The sequence below is a fragment of the Piliocolobus tephrosceles genome, chromosome 12, assembly GCF_002776525.5.
Source record: "Piliocolobus tephrosceles isolate RC106 chromosome 12, ASM277652v3, whole genome shotgun sequence".
NCBI lineage: Eukaryota > Metazoa > Chordata > Mammalia > Primates > Cercopithecidae > Piliocolobus > Piliocolobus tephrosceles.
In genome coordinates, this window is record NC_045445.1 from 82,919,105 (window position 1) to 82,934,140 (window position 15,036).

Genomic DNA, 15,036 nt, shown 5'->3' on the forward strand with positions numbered 1-15,036 from the left:
AGAGTCCTTGTAAATGAGATTAGTTTCCTTTTAAAATAGGTCCAAGGAAGTGCATTTATCCCTTCCACCACATGAGGATACAGCAAGAGTGTGTCATTCTATGGATCAGGAAGAAGGCACTCACCAAACACCAAATCTGCTGGACATGTTCATGGATTGGAAAACTGAATACCATAAAATGATGAGTTCCCCCTAAATTGATTTTTAGATTCAATGCAATCCCAATAAAAATCCCAGCACGTTTCTTTTTTTTCTTTTTTGTGCAACATGACAAGCTGATTCTAAATGCAAAGGGCCAAGAATATCCAAAATACTTTTAAATAAGAGGAACAAGGTAAAAGGACTTGCTTTACCAGATAATAATAAAGTCCAGTGATTAAGATTGTGGTAGCGATGCAATGACAAAGAGACCAACAGAATAGAACAAACAGTTCAGAAACAATCTTGCACATATACAGGCACCTGATTTATGACAAAGGTGACGCTGTAGAGGACTGGAGGAAAGATGGTCCTTAAAATTAATGGTACTGGATCAGCTGGATATCTATATTTTAAAAAATGAAGCTCAGTTTCTGTATCTTAGCATACACAAAAATTGATTTCAAGTGGAGTATAGACCTAAATGTAAACATCAAAAACATAAAGCCTCTAGAAGATAATATGGGAGAATATCTACAATTTCAAGGTAAGAAAATATTTCTTAAATGGGACATAGAAAACGCTACCCATAAAGGAAGATACTGAAAAATTAAACAAATTAAAATTAAAAACTTCTGTTCATCAAAGGATACCATAAAGAAAGGTAAATTACAGATTTGGGAATGGCTTACAATATAAAAAATACAAAAATAGTTCATATTCAGAGTATATAAAGAATTCCTACAAATCTATAAGAAAAGGACAGACAAATTAATAGAAAAATGGGCAAAAAAACTTGTATAGGCACTTCAGAGAAGATATGCAAATACATAATAAACATGAAAAGGAGCACAACCTCACCAGTCTTCTGAGAAATGCCAATTAAAATCACCGGATATTACTACAAAGCCACCCACCAGAATGGCTACGTTTAAAAAGACTGGCAATACCAAGCATTAGTAAGAATATGAAACAACTGAAATTCTCATGCATTGCTGGTAAGAATGTAAATTGATACAATAACTTTAAAAAACTGTCATTATCAATAATGTCAAAAATATGCATCCCCCATGACCCAGCAACTCCAATCCTAGGTATACAAGCAATAGAAATTCAAGCATATGTAACCAAAAGACATGTACAATAATATCCACAACATCAGCGTCCATAACAGCCCCAGATTGGAAACAATCCACAAATTCATTAAAAATAGGGTAAATAAACTGTGGTACATTCAAGCAATGAAATAATATACAAAAATACAAACAAATGGCTGGGTATGGTGGTTCACACCTGTAATCCCAGCACTTTGGTACACTGAGGTGGGAGTATAGCTTGAGACCAGGAGTTCAAGACCAGCCTGGGCAACATATAGAGATCCTGTCTCTACAAAAAAACTAAAAATGAGCCAGGCATGGTGGCATGTGCCCGTGGTCCCAGCTACTCAGAAAGCTGAGGTTGGAAGATCACTTGCGCCTGGGAGGTCATGGCTGCAGTGAGCCATGATCATGCCACTGCACTCCAACCTAGGTGACAGAGCAAGACCCTGTCTCACACACACAAAAAAATACAAATAAAAAATTACAGCCACATGCAGCAACCTAAACGGATGTCACAAAAACAGTATTGAGCAAAAAACTCCAGATCCAAAAGAATACACACTGTTTGATTTCATTTATATAAAGTTCAAAATGAACAAAACTAATGAACTAATTCAACTAGCACTATGTCAGGCACTGTGGAGAAAGATAAAAAAACTAATCTATGGTGTTAGAACTTGAGAGAGTGAGGAGGATATAGTGATAACAATAGGATATAAGTAGGAGTTGTGGAATATAATAATGTTCTATTTCTTGACCTGGGTGCTGGTGACATGAGTATATTCACTTTGTAATGATTCATAAAATTGTACAAATATGATTTATATACTTTTCTGTGTATGAGTTATACTTCAATAGAAAAGATTTTTAATAAAAGAAAGAAATGAAATGAAAAGCTAAGTCCTGAGTATTTACAGAGGAGTCAGATAAAATGGTCCTCTACAGGCAAGGTAGTTTCTCTTGGTAATGTTCTTGGGAATTAAATGACTTCAGAGGTTCTCTACTACAAAGAGATCTTCTCTATAAGGTAGTTACAGATAAATTACACATTATTTTTTCACAAGATCTAAGACAGAAAGAAAGATATGAGACCTAAAAGCAAATAAAACAAAACATCAAAAAATATATTACAGGAAGCTTTTTGTACCATCTTAGAGAGAAGATGTGAAACTGGGAGACTGACCACATGGTTAAGGCCCTTCGCCATTTCACTTTCTAATTATTCTAGAAATCAGTGAAACATTGCCAGTGGAACTATTTACTCACCTAAGCATAGCTGACAGGTCACAGGCTTAGCAAGACCTGAGGAAAACAGGCCTGTTACAGAAAGAGAAAATGTCTTTGTTTTACATAAACACCTCCATAGTCCCAAAATAATATTCAACTCAAACAAGTATTTGAGTATAGTAACTGTAACTAGCACTGTGTCAGGCATTATGGAGAAAGACAAAAATGAAGGCAGATTTCTAAGGAGCTCTAATGCAAAGACATAAAATGTATTTAAAAACAACAACAGCAATAACAACTAAAGAATGATTCTAAGACAGGATATGGTGGCTGGGTTGCAGCAGAGTTAGTGAGAGAGAAAATGGGATGGAAATAATGAAGCAAGTTGATCAAAAGTTCTATATTTAAACCCACAGTAAATGTATTTTATCTAGATCCCACCTCCATTAAAAAAAAAAAAAATCCTTGGATTTATTCATTGTGCTCACCTTGAATCACCTCAAATGATTCCTAGTTATGTTCTTGATCAAAAAGCCTTAACACAGGTAATGTCAACTCTGGATACACTAATGGTCTATCTAGTTATGTCAAGCAACATTTTGTAGAACTTTAAGGTTGACATCTATGACATCACTTCAAATAATTAGGACCATACTCCGAATAGCCCTAACAGTTTTAAGTAAATCCGTATTGATCTACCCATAATTTTGACTATTACTTGAGACAATGAGTTGAATAACATACTACCTTTATTTGCCTCCTCTTGAAAATAATTTTTCAAACATTAAAAGGTATCTAATACTTAACATTGTGTCTGGCAAAGCAGGCTTTCTATTTATTGAACTGGATTGTTAAGTTACATGAATATATTAACCATATTCGTCTTGCTCATGGTTTGGTAGACTTTGATCATATTCCTCCTTCAGCCTCTTTCTATCCAGACTGAGAAAAAAACTAGAAAATCCCTTCATCCTTTTGATCAATTTAATGGGGTTTCTGAGGACTTTTATCAGCTGTTAGGCTTTTCTTGAGGAGCAGTCACCAGAATTTCCTGTCTGATTGTAGAAGTAAATCTGCTTTTGATCTTGTACATGGAAAAAATAAGTGTTTTGTAAGTGTTTTGTTGTTTTTGACACCCTTCCTGATGATACCCACTACATTCTTGGCCTTTGAGGACCACAATCACAACTGGAGCAACATCTCCACAGAATGATCAACAGTGATTTTTAGTTTGTTACTCTGACAATCATATTACTGTATATTGTCCTAATTCAGACACAAATGAGATATCCCTTGCTCTTGAGATAATCTCCACCAACTATCCAGACAAATCTCAGCTACTTGGCTGCTCCAGCTGAAGGAGATGATTGATTGCAGAAGGTCTGATGTGACTCTCTCACTTTATCATCAGCAAGTGTGTCCCCACCGGGGAGACTTTTCTAACATTTCACAGGGAGAACTATGCTAATCTCTCTGCTCTGTATCCTACCTGCCCTAACTTCCTTGTGTGCCCTGCTTAAAAAGTTTTTAAATTGAGAGATGATATGTACACATCTACAGTGATTTCCAGGTCCCTTTCTTGAGTCATAACTGAGAGCCCAGAGCCCATCATCTCATAAGTATGAATAGGTTTACTTTTGCCTACCTGCATGAAGTGTCTCTGACTGTTCTGCCCACTTGGTCTCATGAAAGCTTCCTGCAGTTTACTGTCATCAGCTTGCCTTCACTCCTTGCAGATAAACTAGTAAGAAACCTGAATGTACGGCCCGTTGAAGGGTGTACATTTTTATCTTTCTTCCTCTCCATCCAAGATTTGCTGTAACAGCAGTTGTTTGTGTTGAAAAACTAAAATATAAAAATATGACCTACGTGGCCAAATCCCACAAGGCTGTTTACTTCCTTATTTACCGAATCAGAATCTGTCAGCACAATGTAGAATTCTGAGTGTCAGCAGATACTGAAAATTAAATGTCCCTGTAAAGCCAGCAGAGGGTGCACCAGGGCACTAGAAATTTTACCCAAGCTTGTAGCAGTATTAATTTAACACCCAATCAACTTTTTAAAAAACTTATTTTTGTATACTAAAACTAATATACAAGATAAGATACACTTAAGTTGAATAACTTAAAATAAACTTAAGTTGAATTTGGGCTAAAATTCCTTCAAAGTATACTCCAAATCTGAAAGTGAAGTTCAGGAAGAATAAGGAATACATGGTTAAACTTACTGTGGTCAAAATACAGGTAGAGTAGAACAAAATGATGCAGATCTGAGTGCTCTACTTTGCAAAAGTTCTAATATGGTGCTCCATCTTGCTCCCTCACAAAAGGTCCCAGGAGGTAGTTGAGGGAATGGGCACTGAACTAGGAGTTAAGAGAGCAACTATCATCCCAGTTTTGACTCTAGTTATGTGATCTTGGGCAAGTCACTTTCCCGTTAGGGCCTATGTTTCCCAAGGGAATCAAACAAAATGGACTAATATAAGCCCTTCATAACTCTAGGAAACGGATTCCAATTGATGTCAACAAATGTAAAGAGCTAGTATCCTTGCTTCTATTGCTCAAAAATATTAAAACAGAAAGAATAAAGGACAGAAGGTAGGAAGCTGTGTTTAAATCTAGAGAGAACTATTTTAGTGCCACACAAAGGGCAGGTAACTAAATGCCATTACACACCTGTAAGAGTTTCATGCCATCACAGAAGCCCTAGAGTACAGCTGTTCTGCTAATCCCCAGTCTATAAAAGTGGCTCTGTCCATCCTGAATGCCAAAAAGTCTTGGCCAACATTTGACTAAAGAAGTTTAATTTTTTCATCTTTTCACAGAATATCAATGTTCAGCTGCTAAATATTTCTACTGGGCATTGGGGTGTGGGAGGAGTGGCAGCAGATAAATAAAAGGAGTCAGAATCCTAGTTAATTATCGTTTAGTTACAATGTTTAAAGTTTCAAGTATGAGAAGCATGTCTGCTGATTCTCTTCTTTGATAAGCTGTTATATAAATTGGAGTGTGCTAGTAAGACATTTTAAGGCTCAGGGCAACTTTACAATGGACATCTTTTTTGTTGTTTTTTTTTACAGTATCAGTCCTAACATTACACTATGATCATGAATGTGATGTCTCTATCAAGTGTACCACTTTAGATGGGAGGTCAAAGTGGCACAAATAATGTTTACAGAGTTGTGACAATGACTCTGGATGTGGCAGTAAATATAGAAGGCTTGGGTCCCTCACCTCATGGAACTTATTTGTACAACTTGCTCTCTTCCCTAAGAGGTACAATTTTACTATTATTCTTTAGCCACCTCAAAAGGATCCTTGGATGCTTCTCCTAAGTTTCACATATGGCAACGAAGACAATATTTACATTAAGTGAACTAAATTTACTTGAATAAAGAGCTAGAAAGAGTGGAAAACAAACGCCAAAGCTAATAGTTTGCTAATAAGGGCACAAACACCATAAAGATTGCAAAAACAAACAAAACAAAACTGCTCTTGGGGGACTAGTCCTGAGTAATTATTCCATTGGCAGATTCCTGTTCTCAAGCTAGCAGTTGCAAAAGCGCTTCCCACCCACCCTTCCCACCGCACACCTACCCCGCTTAAGAATCAGAACCGGCATGCAAAGGGTGAGTTTTATTTCCATAGATTTTTTAAATTGCTGTTCAGAAGTTGTCTAGCAAGACGGCATATTTCTACCAGAATTCCTCAGGGGCGCTGATCCTCACTAGAACGCCGAGGACAATCAGTCTCAAATTGCAGGTAAGTGTGAACAAGCCCACGTTCTGGTCAGCGCACAAGGACCCGCGCTGAAAATGCGGTTAAAAGTTGTTTCAACAGGCGGGCGTGGAGCAGTTATTACAGCTGTTTACAGCTCCAACTCCAAAGGGGAGCCTGCTAGTTCTGGCATCAGCTTTAGACACGAAAAAACAAGCACCGCGGGCAGAGAACCTCATCACGAGCAGAAGGGCCAAGCCGTTAGTCGGCCGGGGGGCAGCGCAGGCACCTCCTCGACGGGAGCTTCGCCAACTTTTCTCAAGGCAGCCCGCAGCCAGGGGCCGCGGGCGCGCGCTACACTTTCCAAGTCAAGGGGTCCCTAGGGAGTCCGGATTGGGCCAGGGACCGAAGACAACCTGCCCTGGGCAACCTCTCCCCTGCTCGCCTGGTCCCTCCCTGGTCCTGTCCTCTAAATTGGCTCGAGGTGGCAGAGTGCCCCCAGGCCCCTGTGGCGGAGGGCCCTCGTCCTACCCGCGAGGGGAGGGGGCCGCCGCCGCCCCTACTAGGTGACTCACCTGGTGCTCGTCCTGGGAGTCAGAGGGGAGTGCAGCTTCTCCCGGTTCCAACGGCTGCTGCTGAGGTGACGGCTGCCCAAGGTGACTGGTGATGGGGCTGTCAGGGTCGAGGCCACCGAGGCTGCTTAGGGTGCCAGAGGTGCCAGGGGTGCCCGAGCCGCCAAGGCGGGACTCGGCTCCCCGTTCCCGCCGCAACTCCGAGCGCAACTCTAGGTAGCAGCACAACGTCAGCAGGTGGAGGGCCAGCGAGAGGCCAAAGAAACCCAGGAAGAGCAGGCAGCTGTTCCCTTCGCCCGCCCGGGCAGGGGCCCCGCGACACCCGCAGCCCTGGCTCCCTCGCTCCCGTGGCGCTGCCGCAGGCAGGAGTTCCCTGCGCTCCACCTCCGGGTAGCCCATGGCCTCCGGAGACACCCACTCTCTTGAGGCCCGGGAGCCGCTGCGTCTGCCTCAGCCGTTCACGACCTCTGACAGGCGACTACTGTCCTGCCATCGGCTGGGGGCTGCAGGGACCCGTTCCTGCGCGACGGTGGCTGGGCGGGACGGAGCAGGGAGCAGCCGCATGTGCAGCTCCACTCCGAGGGGTGGGAAAGGGAGGAGGAGGGGCGGGAGAGAGGGGAGGCTTGGCCCGCCGAGGGAATGAAGGAGGAGGTCCCGGCCGACCCCGCCCCATCCCTCAAGCGGCTGCCCGGACGCCCAACCACGGGGCCGCCAAGCCTCGACGCCCCGCCCCGTGCCATTCCAACCGGGCCTCCAGCCGCGGGGCGGGGCCTGGGGGCGTGAGGGTTCGCCTCTGTCTGGCCGCCCCACCCAGCTCTTCCCGCTTGCCCCGTCCCAGTTGGTGACTGGCGCTGTCGTTTATCCCTGGGCTCCACCCCAGTTTAACCCTATATCGCCAGTACGGGGAGGAAAGGAGGGGGAGGCTACGAATTTGGGAACCTTGGAAAGAAAGTAGAGCAAAGAAAAGGAGGCAGAAACTAGCATTAATAGAAATGTTTGCAATTAACTGCAGTTGTTAATAACATCATCCAGTACTTATCTGTTGCTTCCAATCTTCAAAGCGTTTAACAGACGTTAAACTAATTAAAACAGCTCCGGGTTTGGAATGAAACCATGCCTGCTGTGTTTGCAATTCAATGGCTCGCCCGAAGAAAAGGAGACCCAGGAGCCTGGGAACTATGGGAATGGGTGGGACTCAAGCAGCCTCACTCCTGGAGTGGCTCTGAAGGCTCAATCTAAGTAACAGAGAAGCCGACCCATGCCAAGCGGAACTGAAATGATGTTGTCCCATGAAGGGTAAAATAGTCTCCTAGGATTTCTTGATATATTAATTAATTCAACAAATATCTATTGATACAATGCAGAAAATGCTGTATGAGAGCATCCACAGCCAGAATAGATTTCTTCCACTGCAGCAGTTTTGATTGGAGAACATACGCCTTCAGTGAGTAGATAGGGAAACCGAGGGCCAGAATGAAGTGGATTTTTACAAGGGTGGTCCACAGAATGGTCAGACACTACTGGCATCTTTATTTACAGGCAACTCTTCTGGCCTCTCCACCCCTCCCATCCTTCTCCTGGAGTACTCCCTGGGGGAAGTTCAACAAGTCAGCCAAATGTTCCAGATGTACACTGCTGCAACTGCAGCATCTTCAACAGCTGCACCAATCAGAAACGGGTTCAGAGAAAGAAAAAAAAAAAAAAGTGGCAAATGGCAGAACAATAGACCCTGAAATGAAGGATGGAAAGGGTTAGTTAAATCAAGAGTCACAATTGACAAGAGTTACTAGTCTGAGATTATAGAAAGTGAAATGACCATAGCAGGGGAAACATGTACGCTTCATAGTCACTATGCACTCTCATTCCATGTTATTAATTGAGTAATGAATAATTAACAATTTCATTGACTTGCAGCGGGCATCTTGAGTGTCATCATGGAGGCTCAGCAATGCCAGGAGCATTTATGTGTAGGCCTAAGACCTAGGCTGGTGGAAGAGAAGAAAAACATGGATAGAAATAGAAAAGAAGACAAAAGAAGAGAAATAAAACACAAAACCAAAGGCATCTGCTGGCAGGTCAGTCCAGAGAGCACAGAGGTCATAAGTCTTAAATATATTAGCCACAGACAACTTTTCTCTATACACTTTGTGAATGGTCTCAGTGCTTCAAAAACATCTTTGTGTCCTCTCTTTAACCCCTACCCATGAAATATAAAGTTCACAAAGAATATCATCATGCTAGAGCTAAGGGGAAAAAAGGTGTCTAACAGCTGCTCTCAAGTCCTGCTTGTCCAGTCCAGGAATTCTAGATGCTAGGAAAACTGCCAGGCTGATTTACTTTAATTATCACAGCCCGGGATTATTGGAAAGAATGCTAGACCAGGAGTCAGGAGACTTCATCCTGCCACTAAGTTGCTGGGTCACTCTGAGCAAGTCACTGTGCTTTTTCAGGGCCTTCGTTTCTCTGGCAGTAAAATGAGGAGTTTGAACTTTTATAGCCTTTACACTGTGTTTTATCTGTGTTGTCACTGGCTGTGTTGACTTTCTTGCATACACAGTTTAAACAGACTGCCCTTTCTTCCTCTAAAATGAAAAGGAAACAAATGACAGCCATCTCCTGGTGGTGATGGTGATGTTCAGGGGCCACACTGGTCTCACCTTACCATGTTCTACCAGGCTTGACTGAGACTCTGGATTACACCATTGCCCTCAGAAGCCCTGAAGGTTGCATTTGACCTGGGACGTCTCTTTGCTTCCCCAGAGAAAGAACATGTGTCATCATATGCAGTAGAAATGTTGGAATGGGGCAATCCAGAGAGGAATGTATGTGGTTATTTTTTAAGTGTTTTAAAGTGTTGCTTCAGTTAGCTTCTATGCTTCCATACATATCCTGTCCCCTAAAGCACAGGTCTCAATGACAGTCTGCAGATCACATCCAGTGTTCTGTTTGGTGCAGTATTGACTAAACCTTTGAATTAAAAAAAAAAAAAAAAAAGCAATTGTCAGCTATTGGAACTCTGGAGATTTCACATTTTAAAAAATCCAGATTTCCCGCTTTTCTGTTAAAAAACCAGAAGACCTGATAACTCTGGATTCACATTCCCATGTGGCTACATTCAGCTAGAACTGCCTCCTTGAAACAAGCATGAACAATCAAGTTCCACAGCCATCACCACCTCTTTCTTCTATCCTTCAATACTGTCCTCGTCACTCATTCACCTTACCTATCTGATCCCATGTACTATGGGAGACAAGATACAAGCTCCTTAACATGACCTCTAATCTGTCTCTCCAACATTATCTTCCACCATTTTACAAGGAAGTCATGCTTGCACACTACTAAATTTGCTGACACTTCTCACACCACCATGCCTTTGAACAAGCTAGTTTCTTTGTCAAGATTGTCCCTACCTTGGAAACCTGATAAATTCTTCAAGAATCAATTCACATGTTCTCTCTGGTATGACCCCACAACTCACTCCAACCAGACTTCCTTTATGCTTTCATTACACCCTGAGCATACCTTGATGATATCACTTACCACACTGCATTTTGAATGTTTTACATGGATTTCTTACCACTAAACTATGAGCTCCTTGATGGTAAGAATTGTGTCCTTTCTATTTTGATATTTCTAATCCCTAGTATAGCACCTACCACATAGTAGACACCAATATTGTTTTATTTTGATATTTCTAATACCTAGCATGGCACCTACCACATGGTAGGCACCAATATTGTTTGTCAAATGAATAAGACATGAAGTCACTCATGGTAACTTAGACTACCTAGAATTCCAAAAAGGGAACTGATCCAAGGGATGCCTGTCCATACCACTTATGAAATACTTCCTGAGTGAATAGCTGCATAATACATTATGGAAAAGACACAAAGGAAATAGAACCAAATGAAAATTGTGAAATTATCCTCTTACTTGCGCTGCTATGGGAGTTGTGGATAAAATAAATAATCAAGAAATTCAAATATAGTTGGTTTGTAATATTTCACTGATCTGTCTGTCCCATCAAGTTTCCCTTCCTACTTCTGTTTGTCTGAGCCTAATATTAAAATAATATAGCTGGGCATAGTGGCTCATGCCTGTAATCCCAACACTTTGGGAGGCTGAGGCGGGCAGATCACCTGAGGTCAGGAGTTCCAGACCAGCCTGGCCAACATGGTGAAACCCCATCTCTACTAAAAATACAAAAATTAGCTGGATGTGGTGGCGGGCACCTGTAATCCCAGCTACCCAGGAGGCTGAGGCAGGAGAATTGCTTGAACCAGAGAGGCGGAGGTTGCAGTGAGCCAAGATTATGCCATTGCACTCCAGCCTGGGTGACAAAAGCGAAACTCCATCTTAAAAAATAAAATAAAATAAAACAATATTAGTTGACAACCCCCAAATAATAAAGATTCAAAATATGTTGACAACCACTGAATACCCACCAATTGAGTGGAATATGCTACGGAGTTAGGCAGGGACAGGTTTTAAAAACCTCTTAGCTCTGGTTAATCCACAGAATAAATAATCGACATAGAGATCAGGTGACTCTGACCTACTTAGCGATAAGCAGATAGTTGGAAGGAACACGAACTTTGGACTTAGATCCTGGTTTGAATCCCACCTTATTCACTTATAAGCTATGTGACTTAGGACAAGTGATTTTTGCTTCTCTTACAGAGCCTCAGTTTTCTCATCTGCAAAATAGAGATGACAGTATATATATTGCAAGACAGCTGTCTTAAACAGGATGTGTAGGAGAGGGAAGGCTTTCCTCCATCCTCAGATGGTTTGGTAACTGAGTCTGTGAAATAAATTAACAGCAGGCAGATTCATAGGACAAAATATATTATCTTAGTCTATTTTATGTTGCTATAAAGGAATACCTGAGGCTGAGTCATTTATAAAAAGAAAAAGGTTATTTGGCTCATGATTCTGATGTCTGGAAAAAGTTTAGGACTGGACATTTGATGAGGACCTCAGGCTGCTTTCACTCATGGCAGAAGGTGAAGGAGAGCTAGCATGTGCAGAGATCACATGGGGAGACAGGAGGCAAGAGAGATGGGGTGGGGGCAGGCTCTTTTTTAAAAAAACCAGTTATGGGGGTAACTAACAGAGCAAAAATGCATTCATCCCTAGGGAGGGCATTAATCTATTCACAAGCAATCTGTTCTCCTAATCAACACACTTCCCATTAGACACCGCCTCCAATGTTCGGGATCAAATTTCAACATGAGATTTGGTAGGGAAAACAAACCACATCCAAACTATAGCAGGTATACACGGTTTTTTTTACATGCATGGGAACATCACATGAACAAAAAGTGAATGCCCAACCCAGCAAGATCTGGAAGCTTATAAATGATTTTGGGGAAAGATAAATGAGACCTCAGAAGAATAAGTGACACCCTGTGATAAAGTTCATCTGGGCATGATGTCAACCTCCAGTCTCCTCTCTTGTAATATGGGTTTAATCTTCCCTGGTTGATGAGATTTCCAGGGAGAGGATTCAAAACGATTGAGTTCCTTTTGGAGGATCTGTCTTTAGACAGAAAAGGAAAGTTCAGAAAGCCCTCCCTGAATTTGCTGTTCCCCAAACGCTCTCAGTTTGAAGTCCAAAGTGGCATATTTTGGGGTGGCACTTTCTCAACTCCTTCAGATGCTATCACTGTGTGGCATATAATAAATGTACAGTAAATGTTAGTCCCTGTTATGTAGGAGACCTCCATCAGAAAAGGATGAGAGGAAAAACATGTAGCAGTACTCAAGGACATGGCAGAAATGTAGAAAAGCATTTGCATAATTTGCCTTCACTAAGTCCCTGGCCCTGCTTCTGCATACTTAAAGTTTGAGATAGGACCTAATATGTTCTCACCAACTTCCCCTGATTTGTTGCTTGTACATTCAACTTCATCCTCCCCATTTTCACTTAACTCTCTAATAGACATCTCAAACTCAACATGACCAAAACCAAACCTCTTCTCCCACAAAATGTACTTATCCCTTGGTCTTCTGCATCTCAGCAAATGGCAACGCCAACCTTCCATTGGACAGGCCCAAAACTATGAGATCATCCTTGAACGATTTCTTGAACACTCCACATCAAATCTGTTAGTGAGTTCTGTCAGTTCTGCCTTTAAAATATATCTAGAACTTGACCACTTCTCACCACCTTCCTGTCATCATCCTAGTCCAAACCCCAGTGCTGTCTCACCTGGATTACTATAAACGTATACAGGGTCTCCATGCTGTTGTCCTGGCCATCCTACAGTCTATTCCCTACCCTGTAGTCAGAGATGTTCTGTGAAAATGTTAAGTCAGAGTCTATCACTCTTATGCTCCATATCCTCCAATGGTTTTCCATCTCTCTCAAAATTCTTATCTGATTGCTGTTTGCAAAATTCTTATCTGATTGCTGTTTGCCTCCCTGGGCTTGTAATCTACCTCTATTTTCCTTGTTTACTCTGCTCCAGTCATGTTTGGGCTCTTGGTTGTTCCTTGAACCTGCAAAGAATGCTCCCACTTCATGGTCTTCTTACCTGTATTTCCTCCTGCCTGGAATGCTATTCTCCCAGACAGCCACATGGCTTCTCCCTTACTTCCTCCAGGACTCTTCTTAGATGTCACCTTATCAGAGAAGCCTTCCTTGGCCAATTTCCTATCAACCTATCATTCTCTGTCCCCTTACTTTGCTGTATTTTTCTTCTTAGCACATATTATATATTTATTTGTTTATTGTGTGACTCCTCTGCAGCCACAACTAGAATATCAGTTCTACAAGGGCAGAGATTTTTGTCTGTTTTTGTTCACTGCTTTGTCTATAGGACCAAGAATAGTGCCTGACACATAGTAGGCTCTCACTAAATGTTTGTTGATGGGCTGAATGAATTCCATCCCTAGTAGAGTAAGAAGAAGGAGAAAGAAGGACTGGTCAGATGTGTTACTGGATAGGCAAGACCTTTTCTTTTAGCACAGTAAAGCAGGAAAGGACAGCTGTCTCATTTTGCACGAGGCAATTCTCCCAGAGAAAAAGATACTCAGGGTCACAGAGCTAACTAGAAGAGGGGAGAAGGAAGGAAAGGAACATTGGTTGAAGATTTATCTTTGATGTTCCAGTCTTTCTCATTAACTTCTGTGTGAGTTTAGTATTTTCCATGTTTCACTGATGACGAAACCAAGGCTCAGGGAGGTTAAATGACTGGCCCATATTCAAAAGCAACTAAGTGGCAGAGTCTGAATTTGAATCCAGGTCTGACTGGCTCAAAGATTCCATGCTCCATGTTCTCAACCTTACCTCCCAGCTGATAACAGATAGCGTGTGAGCTTCATAGAGCTAGACACGCAGCAATTGTGAGATTTTTGGAGTGGCAGAGTGATAAACTGGCTGGAAGTCAGAGTTTCTTCTCCCTCCTGCCTGGCTGCTACTGCCACCACCATTTTGCCCTAACTCCAAGGCCACTGAGTATACTATAATTAGATGAAGGTGTTTAAATCTGGATCCTAGCAGGTCATTCTTCTGCACAGTAATCCCACTGACTTCAGAACAGCAGCTTAACATCCAAGGTCCTCCAGTCTGGCCCCACACTATCTTTCCAGCTATGCCACTGCTAGGTCTCCACAAACCTCTGCCTCTGCATAACCTTGGCTCTCATTGTCCAGGAACAAATGTCTACATTCCTGCCTCTTTGCCTCTTGCTGACATTATTCCACTTCCCCTTTCCAATTTCCTTTCCCTTCCCCTTTGCCTATTTGAAATCGGCTCATTCTTCAAGGCCCAGCTCAAGCTCCCCCTCCTGACCCTGCCTGCCCACAGTGCTCTCCACCAGGACACCCTGCCCATACAACACAGCTGGCACTCAGAGTATACCACTCACAATTGCTAATTCTTCCCCAATTCTGTGTGAGGGTCTAATTTTTCCAGCTTATAGCCAGCGCTCCTCAAAGGACAGGACCCTGTCTTAGCCCCTACAGAACCTACCTCAAGTCATTCCTTACCAAATCTTTGTTAATGGATTGGAGACTCCGAAGAGATGAATTTTAGCAGCAGTTTGAAGGCAGAAGGAGTCTGAGTTTGATGGAAAGAAGACAGATGCTCTAGGTGGAAAGCAAAGTAAAATAAAATGCTGAGCACATTTATATAAGCGAGGCTGTCAGGAGTATTAGGAAAAAATTAAACATATACTGAAGAAGGGGGAAGAAAAGCAGACCTGTTACTTGCTGTGAGAAATGACTATAGCCATGACTGGCATGGAAATTCATGAAGCAATAATAAGGAGATAGAAA

At 42.2% G+C, this 15,036-nt stretch overlaps 1 protein-coding gene across 4 annotated transcripts in view; it reads right to left on the bottom strand.

Annotated features, from left to right (window-relative positions):
• The window catches only part of EDA (ectodysplasin A), a 450,652-nt gene extending 443,258 nt beyond the window's left edge, over positions 1 to 7,394 (bottom strand). For 2 of the 4 annotated variants that reach the window (XM_023202406.2, XM_023202405.2), the window contains exon 1: positions 6,757 to 7,394. In XM_023202406.2, the coding sequence (XP_023058174.1) occupies positions 6,757 to 7,152 (396 nt within the window). In that variant the 5' untranslated portion in view covers positions 7,153 to 7,394. Of the gene's footprint in view, positions 1 to 2,504; positions 2,556 to 6,756 lie in introns of all 4 variants that reach the window. The other 2 variants (XM_023202408.1, XM_023202407.2) reach the window with 2 other exon arrangements.
• Positions 7,395 to 15,036: the final 7,642 nt, after the last annotated feature.